This window comes from Camellia sinensis, chromosome 2, assembly GCF_055761805.1.
Source record: "Camellia sinensis isolate YWXY chromosome 2, ASM5576180v1, whole genome shotgun sequence".
Lineage (NCBI taxonomy): Eukaryota > Viridiplantae > Streptophyta > Magnoliopsida > Ericales > Theaceae > Camellia > Camellia sinensis.
Genome location: NC_138962.1, coordinates 213,564,996 through 213,585,850, shown reverse-complemented (window position 1 = coordinate 213,585,850; position 20,855 = coordinate 213,564,996). Strand labels below are relative to the sequence as shown.

The following is a 20,855-nucleotide window of genomic DNA, read 5'->3' as shown; positions in this document are numbered from 1 at the left end:
CAAAAAACAGATTATTTCATATCATCAGAAAAATAATTAAAGTCGAACATAGCTTTACAGAGTTATTACTCATAGATAGCTCCAGTAGCAGAATAGACAGATCAAACAGTTTATGGCGCGTGACCTACACAGACACATAACGGATACACATTGAAACATACACTTGAAAAATACATAATTTATTTATTTTTCTATCTTGGTGTGTTTATAATCCTTATTCTTACTATTATCTCTCAATTAAGGCTTAGAAATGCCTAAGATGCAATGAGGATGTCAAAATGCACTTGAAAATACTTTGCACAACTTTGGTCACTTGAGCGGACCCCACTACAAGAAATAAAGGTTTTAAAGACAAATTTTTAGGGACAAAAATAATTTGTCTGTAAAAACTATACTTTTAAGGACAAAATGAAAGAATTTAAAAAATATATATATTTAATCATATTATTACATTTTCTAGACAAATTTACTTGGTTGTAAAAAGATCAATCACTTTTCCTTACATTTTTAATTGGTCCCTAATAAACCCAAATCATATATTATTGTATTTTATATGTTAATTTTTGAACTTAATAATCGGGACTGTCAAAAAACAAAAAAATGCATCAGTTTCATCACTCACTCTCTCCCTCTCTCTCAAATCCCTAAATTCTTTTCATATATCAGGTTTCAAATCCCTAATTTCTTTTCATCACTCACTCTCTACGGATTCGATATTCTAATATGTGGTTCATCATTGTCTCATAGCATCTCTCTCCGTTGCCGCCTCATCTCTTCTCGATTCTCCGATTTGCCGGCGACTCTCCGGTAGCGATTCCGATCAGGTACATTATATATGTATATACATACATGTATGTATCCGTATAATCGATTTGATTTCGCAATTTTAGCCATGTACAGATTCATGTGTTTGTTCAATCAAATTTACCAAATTGAAATATGCAGATCTAAGTAATGATTTTCCATACTTCATCTTCTGGTAGGTAAGAATACCAGAAAGTAAGCGAGCAAAGAGGTTTACATTATTGTGGACTCAAAACTGCATCTAAATCTACCTAAAAACATTTCCGTGTTTGATCCTTAGCAGTAGCGTGCAGGACTAGTCTCAAGTTAAATTAGTTTTGTATTTGTGTTGAATAGATAACTCAGAGCTACTTGTGTTCAGTGATTTGTAATCAAGTGTATTGGTTGAATGAATTGTGACATAATAAAGTGGAAAATAGAAACTACTTGATTTTGCTGGATGAAATCATTTCATTCGTTCTTGAAATCCTCTGAATTTTGCAGGATGAAATCATTTCATTCATTCTTGAAATCCTCTGAATTTGCAAGGTATAAATAAAGGAATCAGGACTATACCAAACCCAACTGTCAAAGGCCATAGATGCTCAAACTTAAAATGGAACACAAAATTAGAACACTATTACAGGGCTACACTGTTACAATCCATATATATATATATATATATATATATATATATCTAGAATTCCATAAACATCATCATGCAATTTAACTACAAAATAACTAATTAAGTTTGTCTAATGAAGATTATCTATAATATTTTTTCAATGGATAACCTAGCTAATCTATTTAATTGAGGTCGACCAAAAATAATTTTAAGTTTTAAACTTAGTATAAATGTTGAATTTATTTAAAGGTAATGATGCTCATCAACTTGTGACTGTAAGTACCTTATGCACATGTTGGAAAATTTATTTAGTGTTCATTGATTCTTGGGATTCTGTTGGATTAGTATCTGCTTGATATTACATACTACTGATGAAAATAATGGTCAAAAGTTATGTGCAACAAACCTTTAAAGAAGAAAAGCCTAACATGTGAAAAGTGAAAACAACTTTGCTCAAATAATAAACTAATATCTCAAATAACAACTTTGCTCAAATAATAAACTAATATCTTGAATAATAAACTAATAAACTAATTTCTTGAACAACTTTGCTCAGATATTAGTTTTCAACTTTGCTCAAATAACAAACCTTTCTTGAATGTTCTCACTAAATTATGTGAATGTTCTCTTGAATCAGCGAGATATTAGTTTTTGTGTGAGTGTGTGCACTAAATATAAATTTTCTAAATTTCTACACATTTTGAGTATTGTGAATTATTGCAAGTTGCAACCATATGTGCATTGTACAATGTAGACCTAATAATTCTAGAAAGACAATGTCATTCTTTGCTTTTGTTTTCTATATCTATTCCTCATCTGAACCATTCCCTCTCTCTCTCTCTCTCTCTCTCTCTCTCTCTCTTTCTCTCTTTGTGCGCATTGGTAATTCATTTGCTGAGCTATTTGTGGGATCAAATAATAAACTAATCCATAATTTAGAACAGTAGAACCAAACTTTGGTTTTCTTTGCCTTGATTTTCAAATGCTATATATATTTGTCAGTGTCCGTACTTCGTAGATAGTAAGGTAATTTTATATTTTTTGTTAAACATAGACACAGAGGTCAGTATAAATGTTGTATCTGCCCCTAGCAAATGGGTAGTCAGCCATCTAAGCTATCAATGTCATGAAGTTGTTTAGGTCAACGTCCCGTTTGTTTTCATTCTAATTTGTTCAATATATTGTGAAAGCTTGTGAAGATCATTTCCTTTTTGACATCCATTAGTTTATTTTTTCTCTTATGCAGTGTTAGTTTAGAAATTGTGGAACTTTTATGAAAGGATGGGCATTACTATCACTGGATCCTAAAAGTACGAGCAGTATCAATCTGTAGCATGTTGTTGTTGTTGTTTTCATTATGTGTGTGTGTAATATTTATCCATATTTTGAAACACAAGCCCCAATCCTAATCAGATTTCATCTCATTTGCAAAAATGTAAAGATTTGTCTAATGCTTTTAAACCACTGTCTCGGTGCAGATTGATCTAGGGAAGCGAGCAAATAGAGGAGTGACATCTGGTGTGCCCATTGCTAAGGTAAAGGTATTGCATTCCCGTTCCCAGCATTAGGGGTTGCACAGATAGATATTTTTGTGCAACTTGCGTATTCTTTTATTTTGCCTCTGGCTTGTAAATAATTAAGTGGAGTTTTTAAATCTAGATGTGAAACAGAAAGAGAAGTTTTCTCTAGCTTTGGGGGAAGTTTTCTCCAACTGTTGTCGTACTGAGCATTTTTTTTTTTTTTTGTGAATTTGGTTGGTTTTGTGAATTTGGTTCATTTGAATATCCTACTTTGTTCTAACTGATAACCAATAACAAATTTTCAACACAGGTATGTCCACAAGGGGTAGAGGACTAGCAAGGTATGTACCTAGACCCCATGCGTCTCCACCACATGCATCCACTAAATCAGTTTGTTCATCCACTCAATCAACACCTGGACCCAATGCATCCATTAAATCAGTTCAATCATCTACGCCGCACCCATTTACATCAGAATCGGTACATGAAGTTACGTCACAAGTTTCACATTCGGATACTTCTAGCACACATTGCAACACTGATGGTTTGTAAATATTTTAAGTATATGTTTTGTTTTGTTTGGTGGTCTCTTCTTTTCAATCTATATATTAACATGATACTTTTTCATTGTTTTCTTCAAGTGCTAATTGTTTTCAATCAAGGTTTGTTAATTCTTCAAGTGCTAATTGTTTTCTTTGACATACCCATGATTGTTAATTGCTGAATTTCAATCAATATTGTTGAGAACCTACTCCACATTGTTGCTTTTTTTATATTTGAAATTAATAATTAAAGCACTTGATTGTTGGTTGACTTTTGCTTATATTATCTGACCATTCTGGATTGTGATATTGGTCTGTTCATTATCAATATATTGTTGATTATATATAACATTGAAACAAGAGGAAGATTACTAATTTCAATTGACCTCAAAATTGCTTTGATGATTGAGTTGAGGAATAAATAGGTAACCGTTTTTCATCTTGTTTTCACAACATCAATGTAAACTGTGTCTATCTTTGGAATAATTATTTTCAAATTTTTGTAGCAAGTTGATTTAGTTTAATCTTTGTTAACTCTTGAATATTGATAGTGACTTTTGGGCGGCTTTGTGTGCTGAGATTTATGTGTGATTGCTGTAGATACTACAATTAGCACATTAAATTGCAATCTATTAAATTAATCTATCATTAGATAATTTTTAATTGGTAATCTATTTGAGAGTTTGGCTTATTCTATGCAGGTTCTGCAAGCTTGTGTCAATTTGAAGCTTGGGAGCTCTTTGCTAGATTTTGAATGACATTTCAACAAAACCATTGAGAAGAAGATGCGATGAGTTGAGTTGTTTTGTTATGTAGGTAGATATAACTCCAATTACAATATGTTGAATAGTTGAATGCTGCAAACATTGCTTATGGTACTAGCCTTATAAATTGGAAATAATACTTTTGAAATCTCTGTCAGTTTATGATATATAATCAAGATATTACATACTAATGAATCAGAGCATGGTATTTGTTTGTTATTGAAATATCTTTTGATTAAGCTTCTTTGAATGTGATGAGCATTTTTTTTTTCTTCATGTAGTGGAATTTTAATTTGGAGATGAACAGATGGTCTGGTTATATGTTTGATATTTTCTGTTTGGTTGTTAAGAAATCAAGAAAGGAATATAAGTTGATATTCATACTAGTATTTTTAGAGTAATTGTTACAAAAATAAATAAATAATAATAATAAATAAATAATATCAAACTTTTAGAGACCAATTTTAGTTGTCTCAAAAAAATTATAATCTTTACACACTACTTTCATTTGTTCCAAAAAGTAAAACTTTTGGAGACCACTTTCATTTGTCCCAAAAAACAAACTTTTAGAGACCAATTTCGGTTGTCTCAAAAATTAATTTTTGTCTCCATAACTACTCCGATTGTTGAACCATAATTAGACTATTAGAGACAAATTTTGGTTGTCTCAAAATCAAAACTTTTTGCAATAACATATTATTGTCTCTAAAAGTCTATTTATAGTGACAAATGCAAAATTTTCTCTCTAAAAGTCATTTTTTGACTTTTCCGGACGGGCCGTTTGGGACAAACTTCACGACGAAGGAAATTGGTTGGCAAAAGTTTTTCCCAACAAATATTATACTTTTAGGGACGAAACAAATTTGTCCCTAAAAAGCTGATTTCTTGGAGTGCCCCTTGGTCTGCAAAACTTCTAAGAGCTCTTATTTTACGCTCGAGTGCAACTTTGGTCGCTCGAGCCAAAGCTAAAAAATAAGAGTGGTCGCTCGAGCACAAATTCTGATGCTAACACCAACCCCCAACTCTACAAAAGTACTAGGAACTCGTATTCTTCGCTCGAGCGCAGATTCCACTGCTCGAGCGAATAATGCAAATTATGAAATTTCCAAATTGTTTTCCAAGTTCCAAAACTCAAATTCAAAGCTTCAAAACACATCCTTTTAGGTCCAAACCTCGAGAAAACATGTCTAAACTTGTATAACATCATGAATTAAAGATCATTTCACAAAATCAAGGCCCAAAAGCATGCCAGTTGTTCAGACTCAAACTTGGAAAACATAGCATGCATAAGTCGATATGAACTTCAACCTTCCAAAATATGATCAAATAAAGTAAAATGATGGAAAAACATGATAAATTCCTAAAACTAAAGTAGAATTGTTACATACATGAGAGAATTTCTTAGAAAACATGCTAAAAATGCAATGATTTGCACATACATGCATAGTTTACTCTTATTTCTTACTTCCTTGGCTCAATTTAAATGTCTTTAACCTGTAAATTCTCTTGAATCCATACTCTAGTTAACTCAATTACATAAGGCTTGAATTCTTACCTTATGTGTTCAATTGAGTTCTAGATGACTAGTGTTTGGAGTCTTCAAGCTAATTCTCCTAAAAGTTTTATCAATTCTCTACAATTCCCTTTCTTAAGCTTGAATTCACTCTCTTTCTAGGCTTCTCTCTCTCTCTCTCTCTCTCTCTCTCTCCCACGTTTTGTCTCCACAAGATAAGAAATGAGAGTATAGAATGGTCTTAAGTTTACAGTTTGTCTTATATAGGCTTGATTAAGAAATTTAATTAAGCTAGATTTACAATTAATCAATTAGTATTATTTTATTTTAATTATTTGGTTCCGAATCAGATTTCAATTAAACCTACTATAAAATTCTAAAAAATTTAAATTACACATTAACCTAGGCAATTTTGTGATCGGATGCTAGTAAGGCCTTCAATTTGCATACCGAAACATAAATATGGATAGATATTCCTACATCAGACAGATAAAAATACAATTAATATAATTCATACGCAATAAACTTAGAATTTCTTCTTAATTACTCATTAGGCATTCTTAATCATGGTTTAAGACTAATCACAATTCGGGATTGTTACAAAGAGGCTGAGAAAAGTAGAGAAAAACTAATATAGAGTTGGCGGCAACTAAGAATAGTAAAAAAGAAATGATCGGCGGCTTGTGAAGGTGAAATAATAAGAGACCCCTAATAGTGTGTATATTGTACGTACTTTTGTCACACATTATCTTGGTATGTATTATGCATTTTTGTGATAAATGTCATATAATTTTTTGATATAATTGTGATAATTTACATTAAAAAACAAAGTTAATCATTTTTATATAAATTTACACATTTCGCGGTTTATTTTTTTTATTTAGAAATATGTGATATTATCACAAAATATATAATTTTATTTATGAGTTATATTTTGTTTGTATTATTAAATTATAAAAAATATATACATATTCAAAGAATTTTCCAATAAGATATATATCAAATTTTTATTGTCACAAGAACTATATAATTGAATCAAATCAAACAAATTTTTAATGAATTGCTTCTAGAAACTAAAATAAAGCATCCGTTTAAGAAGTGAGTTGACTTTTTGATTTTTTGATTTTTTAAAATATTTTAACTTCGGTTAAAAATTTTCTTTGTGAGTTTCCAAAACCGCACTCCAAACGGCCGACCATTGAGATCGTTGAGAAACGAAATCGTTTTCCTTTATTTTCCTTCAATCCAAAAACACCCATCTTCCTTTCCTCTTCCCCCCTGTCACCCATCAAACCAGGCTTTGCCATAATCGTAACTCACTCTCTCAACAAAAAAATTACAACTGTTGTCTCAAAATCAATCACTCTGGCGAAGAACACTAGGTTTGAACTTCCTTCAGTTTGGATTAACACAAGCACACAAAACAACAATCATTCTTGCTGACTCCGACTTCGATGGAGACCCATTTGGATGCTTATCCGTTTACTGTTACTTCGTTATCTATTATAAAGCTCAAACGCTTTCATCGAACCCTTTGGTTTGAGTTCTCAATTTTCTTTATTCTCATTCATGGAAGTCTGCAAACCTTCCTCACCGCCTTCCAAGGTAACCCTTTTTCTCTTTTTTCACACACACACACACACACACACACACACACACACATATATGTATATGGGTGTTAATGGGTCTGTGTTATAAATCACATTGTTCCAAGAAATCATTTGGGTATATGATAGTGTCTGTCAGGTGTTAGTAAAAATGTCTTTATGAAATTTTATTTTTATTTTTTGGGTTGGCTTAATAATATAAGTTTGGTTGATGAGAAATCATTTGCGTATTCTGAACTCGCAGCATTTCGATGGTTTTATACTTGCAAACTTTTGAATAGCTATACTCATAATTATGAATGATTCTAGTGGCAGAGTTTGGTATATGATACTGTTTGTTACATGTTTGTAAAAATGTCTTTATTAAATTTTGGTTTTTATTTTTTGGGTGGGCTTAGTAATATAAGTTTGGTTGATGAGAAATCATTTGAAAATTCTGAACTCTCCTCATTTCGATGGTTTTATACTTGCAAACTTTTCAATAGCTCTACTCAGGTTGGCATGTATATCGTAGTGTTTGTAAAAATGTCTTTATTAAATTTTGGCTTTGGTTTGTTAGGTTGGCTTAGTAAATAAGTTTGGTTGATGACAAATCATTTGGGAATTCTGAACTCGCCTTGTTTTGATAGTTTTATACTTTCAAATTTTTGAATAGCTCTGCTCAGGTTTATGAATGATTGTAGTGGCAGAGATTGGTATATAATAGCGTTTGTTAGGTGTTTAAAAATGTCTTTAGATAACTTGATTTGCCTTAAGCAGATTTCGGTCAATTGGTGTTGTATATGTGTTGTCAGGATGCGGAATCCATTTTGCATCTGTTGCTTCATTGTCCTGCTCCCTCTCAACTTTGGGGTTTGATTTTTGTGGTGTTTGGTTTGGATTGGGTGCAACAGGGGACTGTAAGGGAGGTGTTGTGCAGTTGGAGGGGGGGGGGGTCGGGGGGGATGAGGAGTCGGAAGGTTTGGAATTTGGTGCCTTTGTGTTTTATGTGGCTGATTTGGTTGGAGCGTAATCAGCAGACTTTTCAAGGGTTATAGGTGTTGGTGCTGGTTTGGTTGGAATTTGGCGCCTTTGTGTTTAATGTGGCTGGTTTAATGCGCCTTGTTTGAAGAATAAGTTTTTAACCCAACCACTATAAATTATTTTGTTCATCGCCTTCATGGGATTTGAGACAGAGAATTATTGTGTTCATCTCCTTCATGGGATTTAGAAATTATCTTCTATTTGTATGCTCACACATGTATTAGCCTGATACTTTAAGTGAAATAAAACTCTCTAGCAATTTTTACACAAAATGTGTCTTTCCTTTTTTGTATGCATAATGCATTCATTCTTCTTTTTCATATTTATTTTTGGTTAGTACTTGCTTTATACTAAAAGCTTACAAATCGAGGTTTTTCAGCAGTCACAAAGGTTTGACTCCGAAGGTCCTTATCGGCTTCTTTATTGTTCAAGTAAGGGTGACAAAGAGGGTGTTATACAGGAGTTAGACAAAGGAGTAGAACCTAATTTGGCTGACTATGATAAGAGAACAGCGCTTCATTTAGCTTCCTGTGAAGGACGCACTGAGGTTATTTCTCTGCTTATCGAGAAAGGAGCTGATGTGAACTCCACAGATCGCTGGGGTCGAACTGTAAGTTATTATTTACATTTAATTGTAGAATATGAGGAGTTGGTAATGTAGTTATGGCTAACCAATATTTTTTTCATAGAAGCTCCTAATGATTATTTCAGTTGATAGTGTAGATGGAGCTATTGCTAAGATTGCAATTGGTGGCAGTTGTACTGTTACACTGTATTGGCATTCTAGCATATCTTTTAACCTATGATACTAAAGTGTGGGTATTCTTGATTTCAGAATTTCCTATTTTGAAGTAAAAGCAAAATAGAAATGTACCAAAACGCAAAAGAAATGAAGAAGTAAAGAAAAAATAAGAAAGAAAGGAATGAAACCATCTTTTTCTTCCTCAACCTATAACTAATATATATACATAAATGGATAAGTTAATATCTCATGCTTTAAGTGCCTTTATCTTTCTAATTTTTCTATGATTTGCTCATTTTTATTGATCCTTCACGTGTAAGTTTGTCTGCCAGTCCGTGTGCATATAGTACGCATGTATTTGTGTATTTATTTATTGTAAGTTGTAACTGCATTGTTATTCTGTCATTTATTATTCCTTCTATGATTTTATGATTCTTGACCTAATAAGATAAATTAGATATTTTGATATTGAATAACTATTGACAATCAGATAGAGAATCTTTATTAACTTCTTTAAGTGCTCTTTGGCACTCAAGGTCTGAAGTTTAAGTTTTCATGTTGTTTCCAAATAAATATTATTATTTTCCTTATTTTTAATGAACAAGATGAACATTATATTTTGCTCCAATACTTCGTGCTGTAACTCTTATGTTTGTTTAGCTTGTTTAAAACTATTCTTTGCAGCCCCTGTCCGATGCTCATGGCATTGAGCATGAGGAAATTTGCAAAATTCTGAAGGCACATGGTGGAATTGATCCGGTATCTCACTTTCTTGACATTAGTTTTGTTTGTGAACATTTTGTCTCTGAATTGCATGAAAAAAAAAAAAAAACCATTCTGCACTTCTATTTACAATTCATTTTGAACTCTTTAAATAAGAGAGGCAAAATAACCAACAAATACACAAGAGTCTTTGTTGCACAGCCTAATTATGTGGGGTAATTAATTAAAAGTTTATGTCCTATTGACACGGGTTAGGATGCAGACTGTGGGGAATCCACTTTCTTAGTTTTATTTTCTCTCCTAATATATTGAATAGTCATATGGATTTCTGAACATGTGGGTGGTCTGTTTCAGCATCACAGGGCTCTCTGCTGTGACTTGGTCTGTAAACAGTAGAAGGTTAGATGAAAGTTTGCTTCATTCATTAGTTTATATCAGAATGTCGGTGGCTGATCATGTTGAAATTTAGGGCTATTTTCAATGGTGAATGTAGCATGTATACAAAGGTAGAATTAATGTTGGCCTCAGTGAAAAATGCGAATCTAACTTTGCACATGCTGCTGAAGAAAAGAGAATGCTCCCCTCTTGATTTAGAAATCAAATTTGTCCTCAAACTACATTCCATATCATGCTTAATTGTAGAACCAAGTTGCTTTATTTTTATTTTTAACGAGCACCGGGTTGCTTGTTCACTAGAATCCTTAGGTAGTTTCTGTAGACTTCAGTTTTGTATTGTCGGGCTAAATTAGACTCACATTTTGCAATGTGGAAGTGTCAATTTTGGTTTTGCTTCATTATCAGCATTGCATCTCGTTTTTTTGATATGTTAAAAGGCTTTCTGTTTACAAAAGGATAACTAAATACTTCTTATCCTTTGCTTGAGACAGATGGGGCTTGATTCTCTGACTCCATGCTATGAAATTGATTTTACTGAAGTGAATATGAAAGATGGAACCCTCATTGGAGAAGTAATTCCTTTGTACTTAAGGCATATTTTTGCTGCGAGGCCACCTTGAATCTTTGTTAATAAAACCCCTCTTGCCATCAGTGCTTTATGAAGGATTTGATTTTCTCTACTGTATCCTTTTGAGTGTCTTCTAGCCGAAACGTCACTTGCATTAACAATATAAAGCATGTCAACAGGGTGCATATGGTGAAGTTTATTTAGTGAAGTGGCGTGGTACGGAAGTAGCTGCAAAAACAATCCGTTCTTCCATCGCATCAAATGAGATGGTGAAGTGAGTTTCATCTTATTTTTTTGGAATTATTATTGTTAAGTCATTAAATAAATTAAAAATTCAAAAGAGTAAATGAAGTGTAAATTTTTTTCTCAAAGTCTTCATAAGGACTACCAAATCTATAAAATTGTAGTATTCTTCCATCAACTAAATAGGTCTGAACTACTAAAAGTTTGATGATGTTGGCAATTTTCTGCATTTCTTTATTTCTCATTTCATGAGTCTGTTTTTGACCATTTTACAGGAAAACCTTCTTGAAGGAACTGGCTTTGTGGCAAAAGTTGCGTCATCCCAATATAGTGCAGTTCCTTGGTGTTCTGAGGCACTCTAACCGCTTGATCTTCCTCACCGAGTATCTTTGCAATGTGAGCTTTGTCTTTTGATTTGGGAGTCTTTTAAGTTTCATTTGCTGATATTTTCCCTAAAATGGAATTTTAGGGAAGTTTGTATGATATTTTAAGGAAGAGGGGGAGACTTGATCCACCAACCGCTGTTGCTTATGCTTTAGATATTGCAAGGTAAATATTCTAGGCATATGCATTTGATTTTAAAAATTTTACTAGCAATTTTATGTTGAGTAGAAACTTACTTCAATGACTTCTCCAACACTGTTTTGTCATGTAAAGCTGTACAATATCATTCAATTAAGTGATTTGTTTGTCCCATCTGATATACGTAGTCAAGTCTAGATTTATACGGTCTATGGAATCATGGCTAAATTAAAAGCATGTCATTCACAATGAGATTCATCTTTTAAGAATTTAAATGGAGATCAAGATGCTCTGACCCCATTTAAATTTCAATTGATAATGTGCCTGCCTGTATCAACATGAGCTCCCCAGGAGATTATAGGTCTCTCATGAACCAAAAATGCTAACTACCATGAATTTTTATACCCAAAGCTACTTGGAATGTGAGGTGTATGGTGTGGATTTGCAGTTGGTGGGATTTGGGTCACACATAGAATAGTTGTGGTTCATAGATCTACTTTTTTGGGTATGTAGTATTGTTGCTCATGAACGAGGCCATAACTAGGTTTTTGAAACATAATCTAGATTAGATCTCTATTGATGCTTGCTTCAATGCTTCAAATCCTTTCCAGCCTTTTAGGAGGTTGAGTTTCATCCTTAAAAGTATGAATAGCTTTGTTCTAGTAACAAGGAAAAAATTTCAATGCTTACAATTGATTATGGAAAAATAGTTAACACCGGTTTTGCGTACTCTATATCCTTCTTTGACCTATTTTTAACCATATATAACATACTTGTACTCAGTTAGTGTAATTCATTTGTGTACTGAGCTGACTGTTTGTGATTGCAGAGGTATGAATTATCTTCATCAGCACAAACCTCATGCTATAATACACCGAGATTTGACCCCAAGGTAATTGCGGTTCATAGCTTGAACAAAATCAATTTCCAGCTGTATTTTTATATACTGCTCCATCCACCCAAAAAAGAAAAAAGAAAAAGAAAGTTTGCAAGGTTTCAGATTTTTTGTTTTGCTTTTCTTTGTGCCATTCTCACAGAAATGTATTACAAGATGAAGCGGGGCACCTTAAAGTTACGGACTTTGGCTTAAGCAAAATTGTACAGGAAAAGGATTTTGGTTATAAAATGACTGGAGGAACAGGATCCTGTATGATCTACATCCCACCTCTTTCAAATTTATCAAAATTCTAAATTTTAATATCTGCTCTGATGCAGTTATGACATTTATCAGATCGTTACATGGCTCCTGAGGTTTATCGCCGGGAATCATATGGGAAGAGTGTTGATGTCTTTTCCTTTGCTCTAATAGTCCATGAGGTAATAATAGTGCATTTTGCAACAAATGTTCTAAACTTATCAAGTGTTTCTGATCTGCATTTTGTCCATCAAATTTTATTTGAGGTAAAAATTTTAAGGGCAAATTACACTGATAGTCCCTGCATTTTTCCCATTCTCATTTTGGTCCCTACACTTCCAATAGGCTCAATTCGGACACTTGCTTTTGGATTTCTTGTCAATTTGGTTCAATTGATACTGCTGGTTAGGATTTTTATGGAAAATGGTCATTGAGTTGGTTGAGTACTCACTGAGTTGAGAAAATTTACAATTTTGCCCATGAAAGCATGACACATGCACATTTTCCATTAAAAACTAACAGGCATGGTTGAGTATTCACTGAGTTGAGAAAATTTACAATTTTGCCCATGAAAGCATGACACATGCACATTTTCCATTAAAAACTAACAGGCATAATCAATTGGACCAAATTGCGACAAAATCATATTTAGGTTAAAATTGAGCCGATTGAAATTACATGGATCACAATGGCACAAGGGCTAAAGTATAGAGATTACTAATGTAAGTCGCCCAAAATTTATTGTTATTTGCTTCATAATGTTTGCCATATCTCTTGCTGCAGATGTTCCAAGGGGGACCATCAAATAAGATGGAAACTCCAGAAAAAGTTGCTGACAGGCGAGCATATGAAGATTCCCGACCAATCATGTCTTCCTACATATATCCCGAACCAATCAGGATGTAAGTAATTGAATATTCTAACACTGCATCCCTTTCACACATATGCCTCTACACATTATTAACAAATTGACCTTTTGTATTCTTGCAATAGTGCACTAATATATAAACTGTTTGACAAATGCTCTTTTAGTACTTTCTCTTTTTTTTTTTTTTTTTGTGGAAAAATTAGTTTAAAAAGCTAATGCATTTGGCAAATACTAAAAAAGTTATTTTTTCCCTTTTTGTTAGCTAAATTAGTCATTGCCAAAGGGGCAAAATTTTTTTGGCAAAATAACCAAAAAGGGGTCTTTAACCTGTTTATTTATTTTTATTAAGTGCATTTGTTAAGAAAACATTATTACTAATCACGTTTTTTACTTGAATTAGATAGTGTTCTGCATTAAACGAAAAATGTGGTTAGTAATCAACAATCATGCTTTACCATAGTTTAGGAAACAAGTTTGTTTATACACGTGTAATATCTCGATTTGAAAAAAATGCAACTAGGCCAAAAAGCCACAAAAAGTGGCTATTTCAACCAAAACCAAACAGGGATCACACTTCAATAATTCACATCATTTTCAATACATACAATCTGCAACTGAAATTTGAAAATAGCAAGGTCTAAACAGATTATTCGTCTTGAGTAGAATCATCGATGGCTTTTAATTGCTTTGCACGATCAAATCGTATTATCATGACCTCATTTGTACAGGCTTCTTCGAGAATGTTGGCACAAGAATCCAGAGTGTAGACCGACATTTGAAGATATAATCGTACAGCTGGAGATGATCCAACAGGGTCTGCAATTAAAGAACGGCATGGGAGCTTGCTGTGCCTGTTATATCTTATGATATATGAAGTCATAGCACTGTGCAGACTCTGTTTTTTGCTTTATAATCGTTGTGGTTTTGCTTTTGGTTTGTCACAACAATTTCAAGAGAGAAAGAAGACTAAATCACAATGGTTTATCAAATGGTGAACTGTGGATGCATATGTAATTGTCTTCACTCTTGTCATCTTTGTTGTTAACTGTTACGAGTTCTGTGCAAGTTGGTTAATGTCACAAGTTGTTTTATGTTTTATGTGTGAAATAGCACTGTTGGGGAGAGATAATTTTACTTGCATTTGTTTAGAAGATATCGTGAAAGGGTGAGTTGGCTCGACTGTAAGGTTTGTTGTCCCTGGTGGCTTGGGTTCAAGTCACGTGTGAAATAATAATGTTGGGTAGAGATAGATATGTTCAAATTTAACTTGCATTTGTTCAGAGGAGATTGTGAAAGGGCAAGTTGGTTCAATGGCTTATTGTTAAGTGTGTTCTTGATGGCATGGGTTTGAATAATAAAAACGGTCTTTCCATAATTGGAGATAAGATTGCGTATATCTTGTTCTTTCTAAATTCATTCTATTTTAGCTGGAGTTTTGATTATAAGATGATTAGATAGGCTGTGTTTGTTTGGGAAAATTGAATTAGGAAAAAGCCAAAGGAATAAGTAATATTCGAAGTCTCATTATGGGATTATTGGATGAAATTATATATACTATGAAATTGTTTTGTAAGAGGGGAGTAAAGGATGAAATAAGATTTGAAAAACTAATTTTGACCATTGAATGGTGGAGGAAAGATAATTCGTTAATATAGTCCATGGTGGGATTCAATATGGGGAAGACAATTTTCTCCTCTTTTTGCTTCAGCGTGTACTTGCTTTCCATGAAGAAGTCGGGCAGGGATGAGTTTTCTTGTTCCTATCTCATCTTAGTTTGCCCTTGTCCCAGTTATATTTATATGTATATAATATACATAGTTTATTTATTTTTAATATAATTAGTGGAGATGCACGTGTTTTACACGTGGTAATTTCTTTTATATTTCTTTTTATGAATTTTTTTTTTTAGTTTTGATTGGGAGCCCGAAAGCTCCCCGAATGCCCCGAATCTCTGTTTTTTTTTTTTTTTTTTGCAGATCAGAAGAAGGAAGAAGAAGGAGGAGGAGGAGGAGGAGGAGGAGGAGGGGGCCCAACAAATGGGGCTGGAGGCGGAGGCGGGGGGCGGAGGCCAGGCAGAGGCAACGAGCTGCTGCTGCGACGATCGGCGGTGGCGAGCTTTCTCCCTCTCTCCTCCTCTTCCCCTCTTCTCTTTCTCTCCCTCTCCCTCCTCCTCTGCAGACTCGAAAATGGAAGGAAAAAAAGAAAAAAAAAAAAGAAAAGAAAGAAAATGCCTAAAACGACGTCGTTTTGGGCATTCGGGGGAAAGAAATTCGAGGCACAAAACATTTTTCTTTTTTTTTTTTTACGATTTTTAGATTTTGTAATAGTTTTACCTTTGAACCATTTTGTTATTTTTTTTTTGGGTTAATGTTTATGTTTGAAAGTTTAAAATGTTGAAGTGTTTGAATCTTTGAATATTTGATTGTTGATATATGTTTACCTAAAATTTTTTGGTTAATGTTTATGTTTGAAAGTTTAAAATGTTGAAGTGTTTGAATCTTTGAATATTTGATTGTTGATATATGTTTACACTTTTAGCTAGTGTTTAGTTAAATAAAATGATTGTGGAATGAAATTAATATTATTAGACAATATATATAATAAATATATATTTTTTAATTTAAATTAAACATATTGTGCATGTGAATGGCTAGTATAATAACATAAAACACGTAGATTTATGGGTAAATTATTGATAAATCTCATTTAGAAGTGTTTTAATCTAAGAAGTCCATGAAGTAATTTTTTAACCCATTTAGTGTCATGTATGTATAGTTTTATTCTATAAAGTCTTTTTTCTTGATTTATACTATTTTCTTGGACACTTATGCCTTTATATTTAATTTTGATACTCTTATAAATATTTCTTGAATGGTTAGCAATTTTATGATGTGAACATTCATATTTTAAAATTCACATTAGTAGGAATGTAAAATTAGCCCGAGGGCGGCTCGAAACCCTCCCGCGAGTCGGGGCGGGCTCGGCCCGTTGTCAATGTGAATATTCACATTGACATGTTAACATTCACATTAATAGGAGTGTAAAATTGGCCCGCGTCCCGTGGCAGCGCGAAACCCGCCCTCGGCCCATGGGCGGCCCGGGGCAGGCCCGACCCATTGACAATGTGAATATTCATATTGATATGTTAACATTCACATTGATAGGAGTGTAAAATTAGCCCGCGCCTCGTGGCTGCCCGAAACCTGCCCACGACCCATGCGCAGCCCGGGGCGGGCCCGACCCAGTCTATTGACAATGTGAATATTCACATTGACATGTTAACATTCACATTGATAAGAGTATAAAATTGGCTAGTGGCCCAGGGCGGGCCCGACCCGGCCCGTTAACAATGTGAATATTTACATTGACATGTTAACATTCACATTGATAGGAGTGTAAAATTAGCCCGCGCCTCGTGGCTGCCCGAAACCTGCCCATGGCGCGGCCCGGCCTGTTGACAATGTGAATATTCACATTGACATATTAACATTCACATCGACAAGAGTATAAAATTGGCCCGCGGCCCATGGGTGGCCAAAAGCCCGCCCGCCGCGCGGGGCGGGCCCGGACCGGCCCGTTGACAATGTGAATATTCACATTGACATGTTAACATTCACATTAATAGGAGTGTAAAATTGGCCCGCGTCCCGTGGTGGCGCAAAACCCACCCGCGGCCCATGGGCTGCCCGGAGCGGGCCCGGTCCGGCCCGTTGACAATGTGAATATTCACATTGACATATTAACATTCACATTGATAAGAGTATAAAATTGGCCCGCGGCCCATAGGCGGCCAAAAGCCCGTCCACGGCCCGGGGCTGGCCCAGTCCAGCCCGTTGACAATGTGAATATTCACATTGGCATGTTAACATTCACATTGATAGGAGTGTAAAATTAGCCCGCGCCTCGTGGCTGCCAGAAATCCGTCCATGGCCCGTGGGAGGGCCCGGCCCGGCCTGTTGACAATGTGAATATTCACATTGACATGTTAACATTCACATTGATAAGAGTATAAAATTGGCTAGCGGCCTAGGGCGGGCCCGGCCCGTTGACAATGTGAATATTCATATTGACATGTTAACATTCACATTGATAAGAGTGTAAAATTGGCCCGCAGCCCGACCCGTGACAATATGAATATTCACATTGACATGTTAACATTAACATTGATAGGAGTGTAAAATTTGCCCACTGCCCGAAGCTTGCTTGCGGCCCTGGGTAGGCCCGGCTCGGCCCGTTGACAATGTGAATATTCACATTGACATGTTAAAATGCACATTGATATGAATGTAGAATTGGCCCGCGGCTCGTGGGCTGCCCGAAGCCTGCCCACGGCTCGGGGCAGGCTCGTTTCGGTCCAGGCCCGAGCATGTCCGAGACCCTAGGTTAGGGCCTAGTTCATCACTTTGAAGCCCGGCTCGGCCTATCGGCCCGCTTAAGGCCCATTCAAGGCTTGGTCCGAGGCCTAGCCCGCCCGAGGCGCAATATATTTTTTTGTGGAAAATAATAAAATTTTGGTAGAAAAAATTAAAAAGAATTAAAAAAAAAATGGTCAGGCCCGCCCCAGCCCGACCTAAGCTCGAGGCTAGGCCCAGGCCCACCGGCCCGACCCGAGGCTCGATCCATCGGCTCGTCCAAAGCCCGAATACCCTTGTGCCAGGGCTAGGGCCTGGGCCTAATTTTTTAGCCCGTGGGCCGGCCCGACTCGGCCTTGGAAAGGCTCGTTTGAGCCCAGGCTCGAGCCTAGTCGATGGCCCAAGGCTAGGGCCTGGGCCATCACTTTGAAGCCCCGCCAATCGGCCCGGTTAAGGCCCATTCAAGGCTTAGTCCGAGGCCCGGCCCGCGCCGAGGCCGAGTGTCTTTTTTTGTGGAAAATAATAAAATTTTGGTAGAAAAAATTAAAAAGAATTTAAAAAAAATGGCCAGGCCCGCCCCGGGCCGCCCACGGGCCGTGGGCAGGTTTCGGGCAGCCACAAGGCACGGACTAATTTTACACTCCTATCAATGTGAATGTTAACATGTCAATACAAATATTCACATTGTCAACAGGCCGGGCCGGGCCTGCCCACGGGCCGTGGGTGGGTTTCTGGCAGCCATGAGGCGCGGTCTAATTTTACACTCCTATCAATGTGAATGTTAACATGCTAATGTGAATATTCACATTGTCAACGGGCCGGGTCGGGCCCGCCCCGGGCCATGGGCGGGCTTTTGGCCGCCCATGGGCCACGGGCCAATTTTATACTCTTATTAATGTGAATGTTAATATGTCAATGTGAATATTCACATTGTCAACGGGCCGGACCGGACCCGTCCCGGGCCGCTTATGGGCCGCGGGCGGGTTTTGCGCCGCCACGGGACGTGGGCCAATTTTACACTCCTATTAATGTGAATGTTAACATGCCAATGTGAATATTCACATTGTCAATGGGCCGGGCCTGCCCCGGCCTGACTCGAATTTTTTCGGGCACCTACGAGGATCGACATGGGCCGGGCTCCTACATATTGACGATATGAACATTCACATTGACGGTGTGAACATTCACATTAGGGGTATTTTGGTAATTATGTCACCTATAGGACTTATTGAAACATAAGAAAATAATGTGAACTAAATGGAACATAAGTAGATGAAAATGGTATTTTGGTCTTCTAATCTCAAATAGGACCTAATGGAATAGTCAAAAAGAATATGGATTGGATGAAATAAAGCTCTTAGAAAGTGGATTTATCAAAAAAGCTCCCTAGATTTATGTATGGTAATTTTCACATAGGCGTTGTTTGTGTAGTAGTATTCAAACTATGGTAATAACTCTATGTTAATTTTATGGAGTAGCATTGTTTGGTTGAAAATTGATAGGTCAAATTAGAAGTCTAATTGGACTCCATGTTCTTCATATGAATAATGTATCAATTCCTATGTATGAGGGGGCATTTATATTTCTATTTAAGCATTAAAATTCAGCAAGTTGATTGAAACAATCACATAAAATAATTGTAGTCCATATCACATTATTGGACTTATTACTATTAAATATGTAATTCACCAAGTTATTTCACTTTTGTTATGTATATGTATATAGAAACCATTTTATAATTAAAAGATGAACAAATAAAATACCGAACTAACATTATAATATTATTATTATTTAAGGTGAATAAATAAAATATCTAACTAATATTTTAATATTATTATTATTATTTTAAAATAAATTAAGTAAAAGAAATTGAAAGATAAAAGCATTTTTATAAAATTCATTCATTATTTAGTTTGATTCTCTCTACGGTTAAGCTTTAAAAATTTGTTGTTTCTATTTTCCATTTCATATTGATATTCGTTATTTTGTACTTGTTCTGCTGCAATCTTTCAAGATGTGCGATCCTTATCATTTATCTTCTCTAATTTTGTGATAAATATGTATGTATGTATGTCTAGAAGCTAGTTTTAGCGCCTTATAAAATGCTATTATATACTTGAATATATCTACGAAATTCAACAGTCTCTACAGTTTGAGAAATGAACAAGGTTCTTAGACATTTTGGAATTTCAGAGCTAGCAGGAATTATTTCTCCTTTATAGCAACAAAAGCTCAGAGGTTTATATTCAAATCTTTTAGCCTTACGTAATTCATGCGATTTATGTGCTAGAGAGCAAACAATTTGTGATGATGTATCACCTATTTTTCATATATATTAAACAAGCTATAAGTATTAGAATCAAGTCTATATAGTAAAAGATGTCAAAAATAATAATTAATTTTGTATGTTTACCATTTGCTGAAGTTGTCTCATAATGCCTTTCCAAAGAGTAAATTGTACGGTCAAATGTGTTTGGGCTATTGCGTTTTCTTTTCCTATTATTTGAAATATGTTTAATATATTGTTGTCGCTGTTTAGGTGTAAATCTACTATATCGATTTTTTTGTTGAGCACGATGTTCTTAAATTGCATCTGTGATAAATCCTTTTATTAGTAACTGTAACAAATCATGAACATTTTTTTAAAAAATTTATTTATCGAAATTGACATAGTTCATACCATTGGTATTGTCCATCTCTTTTTGTTGGGGAAGGAGTATTTTCTTTTCATGTTCTAACCGATAATATGGAGAGAAAAAAAATAAAGGAAAAAAATTAATTTGAGCTACGCATGAGAATGGGAAGTGGCTATATTAAACAGTTTGGTAAAAAAAAAAAGAATGAACAAGCATCAACCAATAAAAGGATTGAACTTAGATCAAAACAAAAATTATTTATTTTATAGGAAAATCCAATCAGTTCGTATGTA

At 35.0% G+C, this 20,855-nt stretch overlaps 1 protein-coding gene and 1 long non-coding RNA gene across 7 annotated transcripts; both read left to right on the top strand.

Annotated features, from left to right (window-relative positions):
• The first annotated feature begins 592 nt into the window (after nt 1-592).
• On the top strand, nt 593-4,453 carry LOC114284550 (uncharacterized). The gene is made up of 4 exons (XR_014360579.1): nt 593-824; nt 2,887-2,943; nt 3,239-3,472; nt 4,172-4,453. It is a non-coding gene; the product is annotated as an uncharacterized LOC114284550 (long non-coding RNA).
• A 2,494-nt stretch (nt 4,454-6,947) lies between these two features.
• LOC114321949 (serine/threonine-protein kinase 12) lies at nt 6,948-14,835 on the top strand. 6 transcript variants are annotated; one of them, XM_028269200.2, is made up of 12 exons: nt 6,948-7,352; nt 8,757-8,987; nt 9,804-9,878; nt 10,730-10,810; nt 10,986-11,080; nt 11,325-11,445; nt 11,519-11,598; nt 12,401-12,463; nt 12,609-12,718; nt 12,803-12,888; nt 13,490-13,608; nt 14,303-14,835. In XM_028269200.2, exons 1-12 carry the CDS (start codon nt 7,317-7,319, stop codon nt 14,439-14,441), a joined length of 1,236 nt encoding a protein of 411 aa, XP_028125001.1. In that variant the 5' UTR covers nt 6,948-7,316; the 3' UTR covers nt 14,442-14,835. The 6 variants fall into 6 exon arrangements, with proteins under 6 accessions (XP_028125001.1, XP_028125002.1, XP_082773001.1 ...); XM_028269201.2 differs by having other exon boundaries at nt 6,954-7,352; nt 8,760-8,987; XM_028269199.2 differs by having other exon boundaries at nt 7,165-7,352; nt 8,748-8,987.
• The last annotated feature ends 6,020 nt before the right edge of the window (nt 14,836-20,855 follow it).

Excerpts from the sequence above, each read along its gene's own strand:
- LOC114321949 (XM_028269199.2), top strand. The coding sequence starts at position 7,317 with ATGGAAGTCTGCAAACCTTCCTCACCGCCTTCCAAG. Across the intron at positions 10,811-10,985 it reads ATGGAACCCTCATTGGAGAA|GGTGCATATGGTGAAGTTTA; the intron begins GTAATTCCTTTG and ends GCATGTCAACAG. Across the intron at positions 12,889-13,489 it reads TTGCTCTAATAGTCCATGAG|ATGTTCCAAGGGGGACCATC; the intron begins GTAATAATAGTG and ends CTCTTGCTGCAG.